The sequence below is a fragment of the Pongo abelii genome, chromosome 8 (assembly GCF_028885655.2).
Source record: "Pongo abelii isolate AG06213 chromosome 8, NHGRI_mPonAbe1-v2.0_pri, whole genome shotgun sequence".
Classification (NCBI taxonomy): Eukaryota; Metazoa; Chordata; class Mammalia; order Primates; family Hominidae; genus Pongo; species Pongo abelii.
In genome coordinates, this window is record NC_071993.2 from 102,940,121 (window position 1) to 102,957,508 (window position 17,388).

The 17,388-nt window shown below is 38.4% G+C and overlaps 1 protein-coding gene across 1 annotated transcript in view; it reads left to right on the top strand.

Annotated features, from left to right (window-relative positions):
- Nucleotides 1-17,388, top strand: part of CC2D2B (coiled-coil and C2 domain containing 2B) — a 138,137-nt gene that overhangs the window by 73,336 nt on the left and 47,413 nt on the right. The window contains 4 exon segments of the mRNA XM_063727676.1: nucleotides 1,184-1,334; nucleotides 3,123-3,270; nucleotides 12,933-13,071; nucleotides 14,583-14,786. Coding sequence (XP_063583746.1) covers nucleotides 1,184-1,334; nucleotides 3,123-3,270; nucleotides 12,933-13,071; nucleotides 14,583-14,786 — 642 coding nt within the window.

Sequence of the window (17,388 nt, forward strand, 5' to 3'; positions counted from 1 at the left end):
GATAACTAGAAAAAATATGTGCCTCTTTGACTTTCCTTTTTCTTTGCTTTCTTGGCTAATAAGTCATCATTTTGATTGGCACATTCTTTCTTATCTTTCAAGGAGCAGTTTTCCCCTCTGATTTCCTTCTTAGAGCTCATATCACTCTTTTCCCAAGCACTGACAACACAATATAGGTAAAAATAAGATTTTTTATTGAAAAAAGTTTGCTTAGACTGGGTGTGGTGGCTCACACCTGTAATCCTAGCACTTTGAGAGGCTAAGGCAGGCAGATCACCTGAGGTCAGGAGTTCGAGTTCAGCCTGGCCAAAATGATGAAATCCTGTCTCTACTAAAAATACAAAAATTAGCCAGGCGTGGTGGTGGGCACCTGTAATCCCTGGTGCTTGGGAGGCTGAGGCAGGAGAATCGCTTGAACCCAGGAGGCGGAGGTTGCAGTGAGCGGTGATCCCACCACTACAGTCCAGCCTGGGCAACAGAGCAAGACTCAAATCTCAAAAAAAAAAAAAAGAAAGAAAGAAAAAGAAAAAGAAAAAAAAGTTTAGCTTATAGTTATGGCAGTAAACTTACACAGAATTGTAGTAAAAAACACACCATATAGAATTAGAAGACCTCTATGGGACTGTCTACTCAGCACCCCCTTTTCCTTTCTTCTGGAGCTTTTCCTCCCTCACTGCTCCCATAGCTTGTTTAACTCATCCTTGAATTTCATGACCAATTACCACCTTTTTCCTAAGCAATTCAACCTGAGTCTCAACTACTTATAATAACAACAAACATATTTTCATATAGAGCTTCCATTTCTTCACTTATAAAATGAGAATAATATTTATTTCCTATAATTTTTATCAGATTTACATGAGATAATTTTCAAAGTGCTACTCAAAGTTAAGTTACTATGATATTATGTTATATGTACCTCATATATTTATTCTCAGAACTGTATTCATAATCCCTTGTATTCAATTCATTTTCTATGAAGCCAGTAAAAGGCATTACACTTTCAAGGACATGACTGGCTGCTTTTCTCATAATCATGTGGATGAAATGCTATAGAGCAATACTTATTTTATATTCTGGTATTTTAAAAAAATAAATAAAAATATGTTGTTAAGGGTGCTTATTTTTTCCTTTTTCTATGTTGTATTTTTAGTGAGCTATCAGCCATTTCTTTTACATTTAGGTTTATGAAAAAAGTAAAAGGACAAGCTTACTGGCAAAACTATATTTACCTTTACCTAACTACACAGAGCTGAAAGGCAAAACTGTTTTGCAATATGTAGAGTTTAGCTCTGATAAGCTGGTCATGCCTGCCGATGGAGAAGTAGGAAGCAGTGAGTTTATTAAAAATATTACATTCCCCCTATTTTCTTCCTGAGTACCATATTCCTAAGTGACCCTGGCTCACTCACATGAGTACAAAATCCTGTATTTACAATATTTTTTTTTTTTTGAGACAGAGTCTCACCCAGGATGGATGGAGTGCAGTGGCTCGATCTCAGCTCACTGCAACCTCCACCTCCCAGGTTCAAGCAATTCTCATGCCTCCAGTAGCTGGGATTACAGACCCCCGCCACCATGCCCATCTAATTTTTGTATTTTTAGTGGAGACGGGGTTTCACCATTTTAACCAGGCTGGTCTCAAACTCCTGATCTCAGGCGATCCGCCCCCACTCAGCCTCCCAAAGTGCTGGGATTACAGGCGTGAGCCACCGCGCCTGGCCTTGTGTTTACAGTATTCTGTTAAAAATGAATTAAATTATTCATTCAGATGTTAAACTAGATTGTTTAAAGCTTTGTCTTGGGTTAGATTTTTGGGAAATTTCAAATGAGCAGTTAGCACCCACGCTTTTTGTAGGCCATCCAAGGCAAGGACAGAACGCTGTCTGGAAAGCGAGCTCTGCTTTTGAGTGGGCTGGCTGCTCTGCCTCAACTTCTTTAGTGAACCTACAGGTGCTCGCAGACATATGGGTTTGTCTTTGAACTGTATAGGGAAGGGAAGAAGAAAATGAGGGAGGGAAGGAAAGAGGGAGGGACAGAGAAAAGGAGAGAAGAAAGAAGGGATGTTTCTGTTAGTTGTTTTTCAATTGATTTTACTCCTCTTATATGGTTAAATGTAAGTTAACGTGTCTCTGAGAGCACTGTCATTCCTCTCCTTCTCTCCATTATTCCTTTTTTCACCTTCCTAGGGGTTTTGAAACTACTTGAGCCTATTTGGTGAAAAGTAAGGAAGTATGAACAAATGAGCAAAGAGGAGAGAGGGGGAAAAAAAGGGCAGAGAATGAGGGAAGAATGGAGTTTGCTTTGAGTCCAGATGAAGCAGAAAAATAAGCTTATGGAGACCCGGGAGAAAAGACTCAGGACTCAAAAAATTTAGGGAACACTGGGCACTCAGCAAAAGTTTTAAGAAGTATTGTTAAACTCTTTGGAGATTAGATGCAGAAGACTTGGGAATGTAGGGAAAGAAGAGAAAGAACAGCTTGCTGGCCTCTTTTTCTGCTGCCAATGGTCCTTTCTTGGTGGAAGCCACTCCCACAGAGAATGGTTAAGAAGCCTCCAGGCATAAAAGGAAGAAAATCATGATATTCATCTCTACATATTCATCTCAATCTTTACCTTCTCTTTTGTAGTCCTTGAAGGATCTTAGAGAGGAGATGAGGGAGAGCACTAAGATAAGAGTGGGGTTAGGGCCGGGCGGGGTGGCTCACGCCTGTAATCCTAGCACTTTGGGAGGCCGAGGCAGGTGGATCACCTGAGGTCAGGAGTTCAAGACCAGCCTGGCCAACATGGTAAAACCCCATCTCTACTAAAAAATACAAAAAATTAGACAGGTGTGGTAGTTGACAACTGTAATCCCAGCTACTCGGGAGCCTGAGGCAGGAGAATCATTTGAACCCAGGAGGTGGAGGTTGCAGGGAGCTGAGATCACCCCACTGTACTCCAGCCTGGACAACAAGAGTGAAACTCTGTCTCAAAAAAAAAAAAAAAAAAAAAAAGTGGGGTTAGCACAGATCTTCCTTTGTGTTCCTAGAGTTCCACAAGTAAAACTCAGGAAAAAACCCACAATGTGCTTCAACTGCACTTAAAACAATTCATATGTTTTTAATGCCTTTTATAAACAGATGTGCCTTTTCTTCTTGAGGGAAATGGAACTGAAGAACTCTGTCTTTTGACATCAGGAAAACTTAGCTATTCTCTATCATGGAGCTTAGATGAAAATGGTCTTCCTCTGATACCTATATCACAGTCATTAAGATCTTCTTACTGCAGGTAATAAACTTTTATCTTTGAAAAATAATGCCAGGTCTCAGCAAAGCATCACACAAAACATATTATGTGTGAAAGAGAAAACTTGAGCAGCAATAGGAAGAGTTTAGTTTATTTGAATGTTGATTTATCTTTTATTTAAATCACTCTACTAAGGCAGTATGTGTATTTATATGTAAGAGAATGTGTCCCTTCAATGCTTGGAATTATAGCCACACAGATGATGAGAGAGGCATTCCCAGAGTCCCTCGCTTGTAGGCAAAGGTCAAGACTCCCAGGGACTTTATTTCTGGGGCCTGTATATCTCCCAGTCATTCTGGATTAGCAAAGAATCATTTATGCATTATCATCATTTTGGGAGTTCCCAGAAGAGTTGGGGTTAATTTTCAGATTAATTATTTGTGGGATTACTAGAAATAAGTACAGGAAATTCTATGAAAATGATGATAATGCTGGCTTCCATAATGTACTATGTTTGAGGGAAATGGTAAATATAAAGGAAAAAGTTTATTTCATCATTTAAAATAATGAACAATGATAACAAAAAGATATCCTCTCCCCTCCCCATCTTAACACATATTTTTAAAAATAAACGGAAATGAAAAGCTTCATACAACTTATAGCATTCTAGAAAGGGCAAAACTATGGAGACAGTAGAAAGATCAGTGGTTGCCAGAGGTTCTGGGGGGAGATAAGAATGAATAGTTGGAACACACGGGATTTTTAGAGTAGCGAAACTATTTTGCATAACATTATAATGGTGGATACATGTCATTACACAGTTGTCAAAACCCACAGAATTTACAAGACCAAGGGTGAACCCTAATGTAAACTATGGACTTTGAGTGACAATGATGTGTCAATGTAGGTTCATGGATTGTAAAAAAAGGTACCACTCCGGCGAGGGATGTTGACAGCTGGGGAGGCTGTGCATGTTTATGGGGATGGGGTACATGGGAACTCTCTGTGCCTTTTGTTCAATTTTGCTGCAAATCTAAAACTTCTCTAAAAAATTATCTTTTAAAAATATTATAGTTTTGAAAATTGTTATATATAACTGGATTAAAAGGAAAATCAAAACTGAAATTAGAGATTGTTTAAAAAAGAACAAGGAGAACATTATATATAAAAACCAGTAGCGTATGGCCAGAGTCATAGTAAGAGTTCATAAATGCTTTTCTTTGGTATGTAAGAAACTGAAAGAGAAAGAAACTAAATGGCAGTAGCACAAGGAGATCATTAGTATGGAGGAAACTGAGGTAGTGGGGGTAGTTTACTTACCAAGGAGTTTGACAATAAAAAATATGCTAAAAAATAACAGAAGACAAAAGAATCAAGATACAGATTTCTTAAAAATTGGGGCCATATTTATCTTCTTAAAATAAGGGATTAAAAGTGATGAGCTTACAAAAGATTGAAATCAGTGGGGAAAAAGACCCAATATATTGGAAAGAGTATGAGGTCCTTCAGAGTCAGGAAGGTATCAAACCAGAACCCAAGTGAATAACTATGGTTCTGGAGAAGAGAAACTCTCTCTTCCTCAACTCAGGGAATGGGACAGTCATCACTATGAAAACAGAAATGGAACTTTGATGTATAAGGTGTAAGGAAGGGATCCAGTTTCAGCTTTCTACATATGGCTAGCCAGTTTTCCCAGCACCATTTATTAAATAGGGAATCCTTTCCCCATTGCTTGTTTTTCTCAGGTTTGTCAAAGATCAGATAGTTGTAGATATGCGGCATTATTTCTGAGGGCTCTGTTCTGTTCCATTGATCTATATCTCTGTTTTGGTACCAGTACCATGCTGTTTTGGTTACTGTAGCCTTGTAGTATAGTTTGAAGTCAGGTAGCGTGATGCCTCCAACTTTGTTCTTTTGGCTTAGGATTTACTTGGCGATGCGGGCTCTTTTTTGGTTCCATATGAATTTTAAAGTAGTTTTTTCCAATTCTGTGAAGAAAGTCATTGGTAGCTTGATGGGGATGGCATTGAATCTGTAAATTACCTTGGGCAGTATGGCCATTTTCACGATATTGATTCTTCCTACCCATGAGCATGGAATGTTCTTCCATTTGTTTGTATCCTCTTTTATTTCATTGAGCAGTAGTTTATAGTTCTCCTTGAAGAGGTCCTTCACGTCCCTTGTAAGTTGGATTCCTAAGTATTTTATTCTCTTTGAAGCAATTGTGAATGGGAGTTCACTCATGATTTGGCTCTCTGTTTGTCTGTTGTTGGTGTATAAGAATGCTTGTGATTTTTAGATGGATTAAAGACTTAAACATTAGACCTAAAACCATAAAAACCCTAGAAGAAAACCTAGGCATTACCATTCAGGACATAGGGATGGGCAAGGACTTCATGTCTAAAACACCAAAAGCAATGGCAACAAAAGCCAAAATTGACAAATGGGATCTAATTAAACTAAAGAGCTTCTGCACAGCAAAAGAAACTACCATCAGAGTGAACAGGCAACCTACAAAAAGGGAAAAAATTTTTGCAACCTACTCATCTGACAAAGGGCTAATATCCAGAATCTACAACGAACTCAAACAAATTTACAAGAAAAAAACAAACAACCCCATCAAAAAGGGGGCAAAGGATATGAACAGACAATTCTCAAAAAAAGACATTTATGCAGCCAAAAGACACATGAAAAAATGCTCATTATCACTGGCCATCAGAGAAATGCAAATCAAAACCACAATGAGATACCATCTCACACCAGTTAGAATGGCAATCATTAAAAAGTCAGGAAACAACAAGTGCTGGAAAGGATGTGGAGAAATAGGAACACTTTTACACTGTTGGTGGGACTGTAAACTAGTTCAACCATTGTGGAAGTAAGTGTGGCGATTCCTCAGGGATCTAGAACTAGAAATACCATTGACCCAGCCATCCCATTACTGGGTATATACCCAAAGGACTATAAATCATGCTGCTATAAAGACACATGCACACTTATGTTTATTGCGGCACTATTCACAATAGCAAAGACTTGGAACCAACCCAAATGTCCAACAATGATAGACTGGATTAAGAAAATGTGGCACATATACACCATGGAATACTATGCAGCCATAAAAAATGATGAGTTCATGTCCTTTGTAGGACATGGATGAAATTGGAAATCATCATTCTCAGTAAACTATCGCAAGGACAAAAAACCAAACACCGCATGTTCTCACTCATAGATGGGAATTGAACAATGAGAACACATGGACACAGGAAGGGGAACATCACACTCTGGGGACTGTTGTGGGGTGGGGGGAGGGGGGAGGGATAGCATTAGGAGATATACCTAATGCTAAATGAGGAGTTAAAGGGTGCAGCACACCAGCATGGCACATGTATACATATGTAACTAACCTGCACATTGTGCACATGGACCCTAAAACTTAAAGTATAATAATAATAATAAAAAAGAAAAAAAAAAAAAGAAATGGAACTTTGATGGATGTCCTTGTTTTGCTAAGTAAATAAGGTCATCTTCTTAGAGACCTGGAGAAGGTCATTTTAAGAGCAAATCTTACAGTTATTAAAGGTAATTCATTTTGGAGCCAGTGGAAAAGTTTTTAATACCTAGAACTATTATTTTGCTATATTTCTTAATATTTCTCTAGCATAGTCTCCACAGCAGCTATTCCTAATCTTTGCCTCATCATAATATTGTTTGCATTTTTCTTGGAGTGAGATGTTTGTCCTCCTCACTCTGAGGCTAACTTTTATGTAGGTAATTTGGAACTCTCTTTTACAATTCTTCGGATGCATTTATATCTTTTTCTTCCATTATCTTCAACTTGTCCATCTCCCTAGGCTGTTGGTCTTTTGTACCCAAAAGCCTTCTTTGTTTTAAAACAAACAAGCAAAAACTCAAGCACCTGATTAAATCCTGAAGCCCATTTTGGCTAGATTTTTCCTGCCAGAGTTCTCCTATGTGTAGCCTACTGGACTGCATACATTCCCTCCACTTTCTGTTCACCCATTCCCTTCCTAACCCTACCACTTGTCACTGAAGGTTACCAGCAAGTGACCTTCAAGCCATATTCATTAGCTTGTCTCCGTTGTCTTATAATTCCTATTACTTGGAAACTCAAGCTTACAAAAGATTGAAAACAGTTACATGCAAGAGTGGGACAGATGACAGGTTTCATCAGGAAGTAAATTGCAAAAGAGGTTTTCAAAGTCCAGGGCCCTCTCTATGTCAAACTTTACAATTAGAGGAAGTTACAGAACTTTCCCACAGTTCTGTTGTGGCAGCTCAAGGACTGGCTCTGAGCAGTAGGTTCTAGGGATTGGGATGGGTGCTCCAGAGGGCAGGACTGACTTGTGGAAGTCAGAGAATGAAGCCAAAGGAGAGCTGAAAGGCAGTTTTGTTACTCATTCACTTACTCATTCATCAAACACTGACTGAACTGGAGATAAAGTAGTGAACCAAAAGAGAGTCTCAGAAAGCTTTGATGCTTTTTTTTTTTTTTAAGACGGAGTTTCGCTCTTGTTGCCCAGGCTGGAGTGCAATGGTGCGATCTCGGCTCACTGCAACCTCTGCCTCACTGGTTCAAGCAATCCTCCTGCCTCAGCCTCCAGAGTAGCTGGGATTACAGGCATGCGCCACCAAGCTCGGCTAATTTTTTGTATTTTTAGTAGAGACGGGGTCTCTCCATATTGGTCAGGCTGGTGTCAAACTGCTGACCTCAGGTGATCCGCCTGGCTCCACCTCCCAGAGTGCTGGGATTACAGGCATGAGCCACCGCACCCAGCCCAGCTTTAGTGCTTTAATACCACATTAAACACATCTCTCCAGCTGGGCGTGGTGGCTCACGCCTGTAATCCCAGCACTTTGGGAGGCCAAGATGGGCGGATCACCTGAAGTCAGGAGTTTGAGACCAGCCTGGCCAACATGGTGGAACCCCATCTCTACTAAAAATACAAAAATTAGCTGGGCATGGTGGCACGCACATGTAGTCCCAGCTACCCAGGAGGCTGAGGCAGGAGAATCGCTTGAACCTGGGAAGCAGTGGTTGCAATGAGCCAAGATCATGCCATTGCACCCCAGCCTGGCGACAGAATGAGACTCTGTCTCAATAAACAAACAAATCAGAAAACCAAAAACAAATAAACAAACAAACAAAACAAAACACCACACCTCTCTAACCTAAATGATCATTGTCTAGAGTTTTCATTTTTAAACATGAAACAGTTTTTCTTACACACACTAGTTAATGAAATTTTTAACATAGTTCATTGACTTTTATGTTTACCTTATTTCTTATTTCCCATCCTTCATTCTCGATTTACTTTTCATGCTGAAAGCATGCTCCTTTAATGATTCTTTCAGTTAGTTTCTATGGATAGCAAAATTCTTTAGCCTTTCTAGATCTAAAAGTGTCTTTATTTTGTCCTCATTCTTAATAGTTTAGGTGAGTAGAAAATTTGAGGATGTTATTTATTTCCCTTTAGCACTTTGAAGCTGTTACAGTACTGCATTATCTTCTGGGATTTATCATTGCTATTTATAAGTCTGCTATTGGTCTAAATGTTGGGCTTTTATAGGCTATCTTTTCTCTCTGATAATGTTGAAATATTTCACTTTAATTCAGAGACAGAAAGTGGAATAAAGGTTACCAGGGATGGGGAAGGGAGAAATGAGGAGTTATTGTTTAATGTGTACAGAGTTTCAGTTTGGGATGAAGAAAAAAATTCTGGAAATAGGTAATGATGATGGTTATACAGTACCGTGAGTATACTTAATACTACTGAATTGTACACTTTAAAATGGTGGTAAATTTTATATTATGTATCTTTAACCTTAATAAAAAAGGAAGAAACTGCCATTTGAGTCATGAAAAAAATTTTGCTTTATCCTTAAAGTACTGAAATTTTACTATACTGTATATGTGTGGATTTATCATTATTCTTCTTCCTGCTTAGCAGAATAAATTTCATGTTTAAAGCCTCACATCTTTCATCAATTACAGAAACTTCTCAGCCACTATTTCTTCAAATATTACTTCTTCACCATTCCCATTCTTCTCTCCTTCAGGATTTCTTATTCAATTTGTATTGGAGCCTCTTGGCCTATTATTCATTTATTTATTTTTGAGACAGGGTCTCACTCTGTCACTCAGGCTGGAATGTAGTGGTGTAATCATAGCAGCCTCAAACTCCAGGGCTCAACAACTCTCCTTCCTCAGCCTCCCGAGTAGCTGAGACTGTAGGCAGGTGCCCCCACATCCAGCTAATTTTTTTCTTGCTTTCTTTGTTTTCTTTTTAAGAGATGAGGAGGTCTTGCTATGTTGCCCAGGCTGATAAACTCCTGGGCTCAAGTGATCCTCTCACGTTGGCCTCACAAAGTGCTAGGATTACAGGCCTAAGCCACTGAGCCCAGCCAAGCCTCAGCCTATTAGCCACATCTCTTACCTATTATTTCACATTTTTATGTTTTTATTTCATCTGCATCCTGGGTGAATTTCTGGGTACTATTTTTTAGTTCCTTAATTCATTATTTGTCCAGTATAAGGTTTATTTGATTTTTATGTTATAATTTTTACTTTTATTTTCTGCTGCCAAGTTTTCTGTTTGATTCTCTTTCATATCTACATTTTCTTATTTCATTTTGGCATTTTGTTCCATTATTTCTTGCATTTAAAAGTGAATTATTAGTTTTCATTTGTTTTTACATCTTAAGCATACTTCATTAAAATGTGTTTGGCAGACTTTCATAAAATGAATTTCAACTAGAATTAATTTATGTTCTGATAGTTGATACTGTTGATTATTTTTCTGAGCATGGTTTCTTTGCTCAGAAGTTTTGGTTAGCAGGGTCATTTTGAGTTGGAGAACTTTTGGGTGATTTTGATTTATAGGTTTCTGGGCTTTTGGTGTTTTTTTTTTTTTTTATTTTTCCTCTCTCTCCTTCTGTATCTACCCCTCCTTACCTAATGGTTCTGAATTTGACTTCATCTGTCCTCCTAAATCCAGAAGCGGGCCGTAAGCCTACTTACTGGGTAGGTTGGGAGATTGGGTTGTTATACTGGGTTGCTATTGGAGTCATCACAGATCTAGGCGTCTGGTGAGCTGTGAGCCTGGTTCAGTTCCTCATTATGAGGCAGTGTCTGTGCCCTTTTCCCTCTCTAGACTCATAGCTTTCTAAAAGCCACAGCCTCATGCAGTGGTCAGTATTTTTTAAAGGTCTCTTTATTTCAGTAAAGTTCCCCCCAAATCTTTGGCTTAAAATGATAAGTCTGGTGCTAGTTCCCTGTCTCAGGAACTGAGCCCACAACCACCATGGACTGCTCCTAGGCCTGAAGCCCAGCAAGCCCACAGTGCTATCCCCACTCACCACTCTGCCTTTCTTTTCCATTTCTGGTTCACAGGAATTTTTATCTTAGCTCTCAGCACAGTTATATTTTTAACTGTTTTTTAACATCTTTATTGAGATACAATTCACAAACCATAAAATTCAGCCAATTAAAACATACAATGCAATGGTTTTAATATATTCACAGGCTTGTACAACCATCATTACAATCTGGAAATGGATGGTGGTGATGGTTGCACAACATTGTGAGTGTACTTAATGCCACTGAATTGTGTATTTTAAAATAAAGTGGTAAATGTTACGTATATTTTACCTCAATTTACAAACATGATGGCTGTGGCCTTGTATTTGGGTGTATAAGCCAAGGTCTTGGGGCCTGCTAGAATTAAAGCTCGCCTCTTTCTTGGGGCCATGCTATACTTTGATTCTTTTGTCGAAAACAAGATGTAAATGTCAGGGCTGCATTAGATAGACAACAATCAAAGAATTTCCCATGCCTTTTATAAAGTACTGCTTCCAGCTCTCCATCACCAAGGTAGAAATCTTCAATCGAAAAGAAGAGGGAGGGAGGAGGAAGGAAGGAAGGAAGGAAGGAAGGAAGGAAGGAAGAGAGGAAGGGAGGGAGGGAGGGAAGGAGGGAAGGATAAATCTTCAATCATTTGACTGGTTTTGACCCAAGGAACAGCTAAACGTGTATAGGAGCAGCTGGGGGAATCATTGTAGCAAGTCTCTGAGATTTTTATTACTTTCTCTGAGGCAGAAACCATGGGACTATGTTGAAATTCAATTACAACTTTCTTTGTTGTTTGTTGTTGTTGTTGTTGTTAAAGGATATAATGGGAAAAGTTTCTCTCTGATCTATTAGTTAAGGTTTAAGCTTTACCTGAGGCTGTCTTCTAGGTGATCTGGGCTAAGACTGTTTCAAGAAGGAAAATGTATTACATGATGGTGTCAAGGGTGTCAGGTCCTAGTGATCTCTTATGACATAGATATCAAAACAGTTCAAAATGAGGGCAGACATGGGAAGCAAAAGAAAAGAAGAATATGCAAACTTCACCTATTTGTAATTTTCCTTACATCTTACCATATCACACATTGGCTTTTGCAGCAATAGCCTCAGAAGAATCATCAAAGAAATATGAACAAATGAGAAGGAGACAGTATAAAATGTGTGCTCATGTTTGGGCTAAGACATTGTTGAATCTGTGTCAGAACTGTATTTCTGGAATCCCAATTTATAGACAGGAATCTTTCTGGACTACTTTATAGAAAGGATTGTAGAAATTTGGATTATAGTCCAAATTCCTCTAGTTACACATGATAAGACAAATTCTCTATGAAGAGACAGATTAAATAGCTGGGATAATTGATGGCTCTAAAGAAATCCTTACTCATTAGGGTTGAATTCCTTTTGCACTTAGTCTATAGCTAAGGTCACTAAGAATATATTATGAGTCTAGCCTATCTTTTACAGCTTTCCAACTTTTAAGATTATCTCATGGCGGGGCACAGTGGCTCATGTCTGTAATCCCAGCACTTTGGGAGGCCGAGGGGGGTGGATCACGAGATCAGGAGATTGAGACCATCCTGGGCAACATGGTGAAACCCCCTCTCTACTAAAAATACACAAGTTAGCCAGGCGTGGTAGCACTTGCCTGTAGTCCCAGCTACTCGGGAGGCTGAGGCAGGAGAATCGCTTTGAACCTGGGAGGCAGAGGGTGCAGTGAGCCGGGATCGCGCCATTGCACTCCAGCCTGGCAACTGGCTACAGAGTGAGACTACGTCTCAAAAAAAAGATTATCTCATATGACCAAGGATGGTCCTCTGGCACATACTTACCCAGTTAATTGCATTACTTTCTATTATGTTTCCACTGTAAATATGTAGCCTAAATGTGGTTTTTATTTTCTGTGCTTTCTTGATTTTGCTTAAGTGAATATTTTGGTTAAATTTCAATATTGTGCATCCTGTGAAAAGAAAACATTTAATAAATTACTATGCTTAGGGTTTACATAATACATCCCATAAGCACCATTCATTTAAGCATCTACAATATTTTAGCTGTTACATACAATATAGATGGCAAAGACGAATATTTACAGACTATTCTTAATAAGGTTATTGTCTCTTATAAACATTTATCAAAAAGCTATGATACAAGTTAGAGTGAAAACTAGGAGAGATGTCACATCTCAACTTTCTATTCTATCCATAAATACAGAGGATGGATAAATTTTATCTTCAAATACCCAGAATGGGTATGTTTTTACCCTATATAACAGTGTATTATATATAATACATATATTGTATATTATATGCAAGTTCACAAAATATTTTCTCTATGTTAGTATGTTAAGGAATGTAGATGCAAGAAGTGTTCCTGGAATTCCATGGCTCATTAATAAACAGAAGCTTTTTGAATGGGCAAATGAAGTCAGAATTGATCCAAATAATCCAGAATATTCTGATTTAATGGAATTTGTTATGGTGAGTTAAAGCAAATATCAATACTGTAAACATATTCTATTTCCTAAGCTCTACTTAGGAAAGTATAGTTTCCCCCATAGTTTGCTGTATAGTTTTCTAGGCTGTGGGGGTTATGTAAAAGTAAACCTGAGGACAGAGACCATTTTCAACCAGTGTACAATACTGTAAAGGCAATTAGAAACTCAGCAACTGAAATAATTCCTCCTTTAGGCCTGATGGATGGTCCTCTGCCACTACTTAGCAGCCACAGCCCATCCGGCAGTCTTTTATGCTAACATCTATTGTGCAGTTACCATGTGCCAGCCATAGTATTAGATACTGAAGATATCGAGATGATTTATAAACATACTCCTTCTCTCAGACTCCATTATATGGTCACCTCTACTCTTCTTTATAGCCAACTGAACTGCTTTATGTACCTCACACATGCTTTCTTCATACCTTTATTCATGCCACTGCTCTGCCTAGAAGGGTATCCATAGCGGTTATCTTATTCATCCTGCAAGTCTAATAAATGCTTCCCTGGTAACCTCAGTTAGGCACCACATCTTCTTTCCTTGCTTTCCTGTTAACCTTTCTTCTTCTTTTTAAAAAAATCAACTCTTATGACTCTAATTTCATTCTACCTTTTACTATAGGTTTTTTTGTTTTTTTGTTGTTATTGTTGTTTGTTTTTTTAAGATGGAATCTTGTTCTGTTGCCAGGCTGGAGTACAGTGGTGTGATCTCGGGTCACCACAACCTCCGCCTCCCAGGTTCAAGCGATTCTCTTGCCTCAGCCTTCCATGTAGCTGGGATTACAGGCACGTGCCACTGCGCCCAGCTAATTTTTGTATTTTTAGTAGAGAGGGGGTTTTACCATGTTGGCCAAGCTAGTCTTGAACTCCTGAACTCAGGTGATCCACCTGCCGTGGCCTCCCAAAGTGCTGGGATTATAGGTGTGAACCACTGCGCGCAGCCTACTGTAGTTATTCATTCATATATTTTATTTTTCCTTGTGGAACTACAGCTAATAAATATGTGTCTCTCTGATGGCAGCTAGCACTATTCCTTGCATGTACTATGCACTCACATTTGCATTTGTTTAATAAAACAACCCATAGATTAGATTGCTGCAAGTAAACTCCCTAGATTAGAGCTTCTCAGCTGAGGTGCAGAATTGGTTATTGGTATACAGAAGTATTGATCCTCTCTCAACTCAGGACGACCAGAGAGGAACAGTCTCATCTGCACTATCAGTGTACAATACAAAATTCAGTGTTCAGTACAAATATTTTCGTTTTCCTCGTAAGTCATGACTGGGAAAAGGTTGGAAAGCCACAAAGGCTGGATTCTATTTTGTTTTGTTTTGTTTTGTTTTTTGTATGTTCTAGACTACAAATTCAGTTGTTCCATTTCCTACTTATATTGCCACTCAGATCTCACAGTTGGGGAAAAAGTCTTTTGAAGTAATTCCTGAATTTAAAAAAATTAATATTTTAACTAAAGACTTTGCGTTTTTATGTTTTACAGTACATGAGACTTAAGGGGCAGGATATTTCAAAGTATTTTCGTCTTGAACAGTTGCAAGATGAATTTAACTTCGTTTCTGAAGAGGAAATGGCAAAGAGTAAACGTTTCCAGCTATTGCGACTTAGAAATGCAGGTCAATTAGATAATTTTCTTCTACAGCAAATGCCCCTCCATGATACAGAGATTCCAGATTTAGTCTTCCAGGTATTTGGTTTCTATTTGAATATGGCTTATTATATGGTAAAGTTAACATTTTGCTGCTTTAACTCTATCTTAATTTATTTCTTTTTTTTTTAAGCTAATAATCTGTAGACAGATTTCCTCCCTTCTCTTTAGGCATTAAAAATGTATGTATCTCCCAAATTCCAGAAATTCTTCAGCTTGACTTTACAATTTAGTGTTGTCCAAACAGTCTATTCAGTATTCAGCATTCAAAATCCTTTAGGCATATTCTAAATTTATGTAACTATTATATTTCTGTTATCATAAAATGTATCACCAATTTAAAAGCAGCTTTGGGAGTAAGGGGGAGAGACACTACCGCAATAAACTTAAACATTAATTATAAGGCCCATCTCAATGTTAGAATCTTTAAAATATTTCTAAAAGAAAACAAAAGCTGGCATGCACAATAGGTTCTCACCAGCTGGTGCCAGCCAGGTCTAGCACACTATCAAATAAGGCTAGCTTTTCATATTAATTGCTTTAAGTTTGCTACTTGGTGAGATTTGGATATGGATCAAATATTAGATAATATTGGAGAATTGCTGGTGGTGCTTACGGCATTGTGGTTATGTAGAAGCATGTCCTTAGTCTTTGGAGATTCATGCTGAAGTATTTATCTAGAGATGCTTAAAGTGTCATCATGACTGTAATTGAGAATATGTTAGCCAAAAATAAAATAAATAAAAACAGATAAAACAAATATGATAAAATATTAATTATTTAATCAATGGGGTAGAGATATGGACTTTAAAATTTCTCTTTTTCAGCCAGGTGCAGTGACTCATGCCTGTAATCTCAGCACTCTAGGATGCTGAGGCAGAAGGATAGTTTGAGTCCAGGAGTTTGAGACCAACCTGGGCAAAATAGTGTGACCTCATCTCTACAAAAAAATAAACAAAATTAGCTGGGCATGGTGGAGCACACCTGTAGTGCCAGCTACTTGGAGGCTGAGGTGGGAGGATCACTTGAGGTCAAGGCTCCAGTAAGCTGAGCTCCTGCCACTGCACTCCAGTCTGGGCGACAGAGTGAGACCCTGTCTTAAAAAATAAATAAATTACACACACACCCACAGACACATGTGTGTGTATATATATTTCTACTTTTCTATATGTTTGAAAATTTGAAAAAATTTTAAACAAAAATAAATAGCATCTAATATACCAGTAAAAACCCACTAAAAATGTAATTTAACAAATATATCACTTGTAAGAGCAATAAAGACTGTAAGATACATAGGAATATATTTGACAAAAGTTATGCAAAAACTCAACAGATAACATTTTGAAATATTTTTGAATGATATACAAAAGAATCTGAGTAAATGTTCATTGATAGGAAGAGTCAACATTGTAAACTGCCAATTCTACCCATATTAAACTGTAAATATAGAAATGCAATTCCCAACCAAAGAAATAGAATAGACTTATTATGCATATGTGGAAATTTTATATTTGACAGCATTTTCATTACAAATTGTTGCAGGAAGTCAGGGACCCCAAACGGAGAGACCGGCTGAAGCCATGTCAGAAGAACATAAATTGTGAAGATTTCATGGACATTTATTAGTTCCCCAAATTAATACTTTTATAATTTCTTATGCCTGTCTTTACTGCAATCTCTGAACATAAATTGTGAAGATTTCATGGACACTTATCACTTCCCCAATCAATATTCTTGTGATTTCCTATGCCTGTCTTTACTTTAATCTCTTAATCCTGTCATCTTCATAAGCTGAGGATGAATGTTGCCCTAGGACCCTGTGATGATTGTGTTAACTGCACAAATTGTTTAAACAATATGAAATCTGGGCACCTTGAAAAAAGAACAGGATAACAGCAATGTTCAGGGAACAAGGGAGATAACCATTATGTCTGGCTGCCTGAGAGCCAGGCAGAACAGAGCCATGTTTCTCTTCTTTCAAAAGCAAATAGGAGAAATATCGCTGAATTCTTTTTCTCAGCAAGGAACAGCCCTGAGAAAGAGAATGTGTGCCTAGGGGTAGGCCTCTAAAATGGCCGCTCTAGGGACGTCTGTCTTTTACGGCTGTACATAAAGGATGAAATAAGCCCCGGTCTCCCATAGCGCTCCCAGGCTTGTTAGGATGAGGAAATTCCCGCCTAATAAATTTTGGTTAGACCGGTTGTCTGCTCTCAAACCCTGTCTCCTGATAAGATGTTATCAATGACAACGCGTGCCCAAAACTTCATTAGCAATTTTAATTTCGCCCTGGTCCTGTGATTTCGCCCTGCCTCCATTTGCCTTGTGATATTTTATTACCTTGGGAATCACGTGATCTCTGTGACCCACACCCTATTCGTACACTTCCTCCCCTTTTGAAAATCACTAATAACAACTTGCTGGTTTTACGGCTCAGGGGGCATCACAGAACCTGCCGGCATGTGATGTCTCCCCCGGATACCCAGCTTTAAAATTTCTCTGTTTTGTACTCTTTTCCTTTATTTCTCAGACCAGCCGACACTTAGAGAAATAGAAAAGCACCTACGTGAAATAACGTTGAATTACTGGGGGCAGGTTCCCCTGATAATTCAACGTGGGCTCTTTTCTATTTCCCTAAGCATTG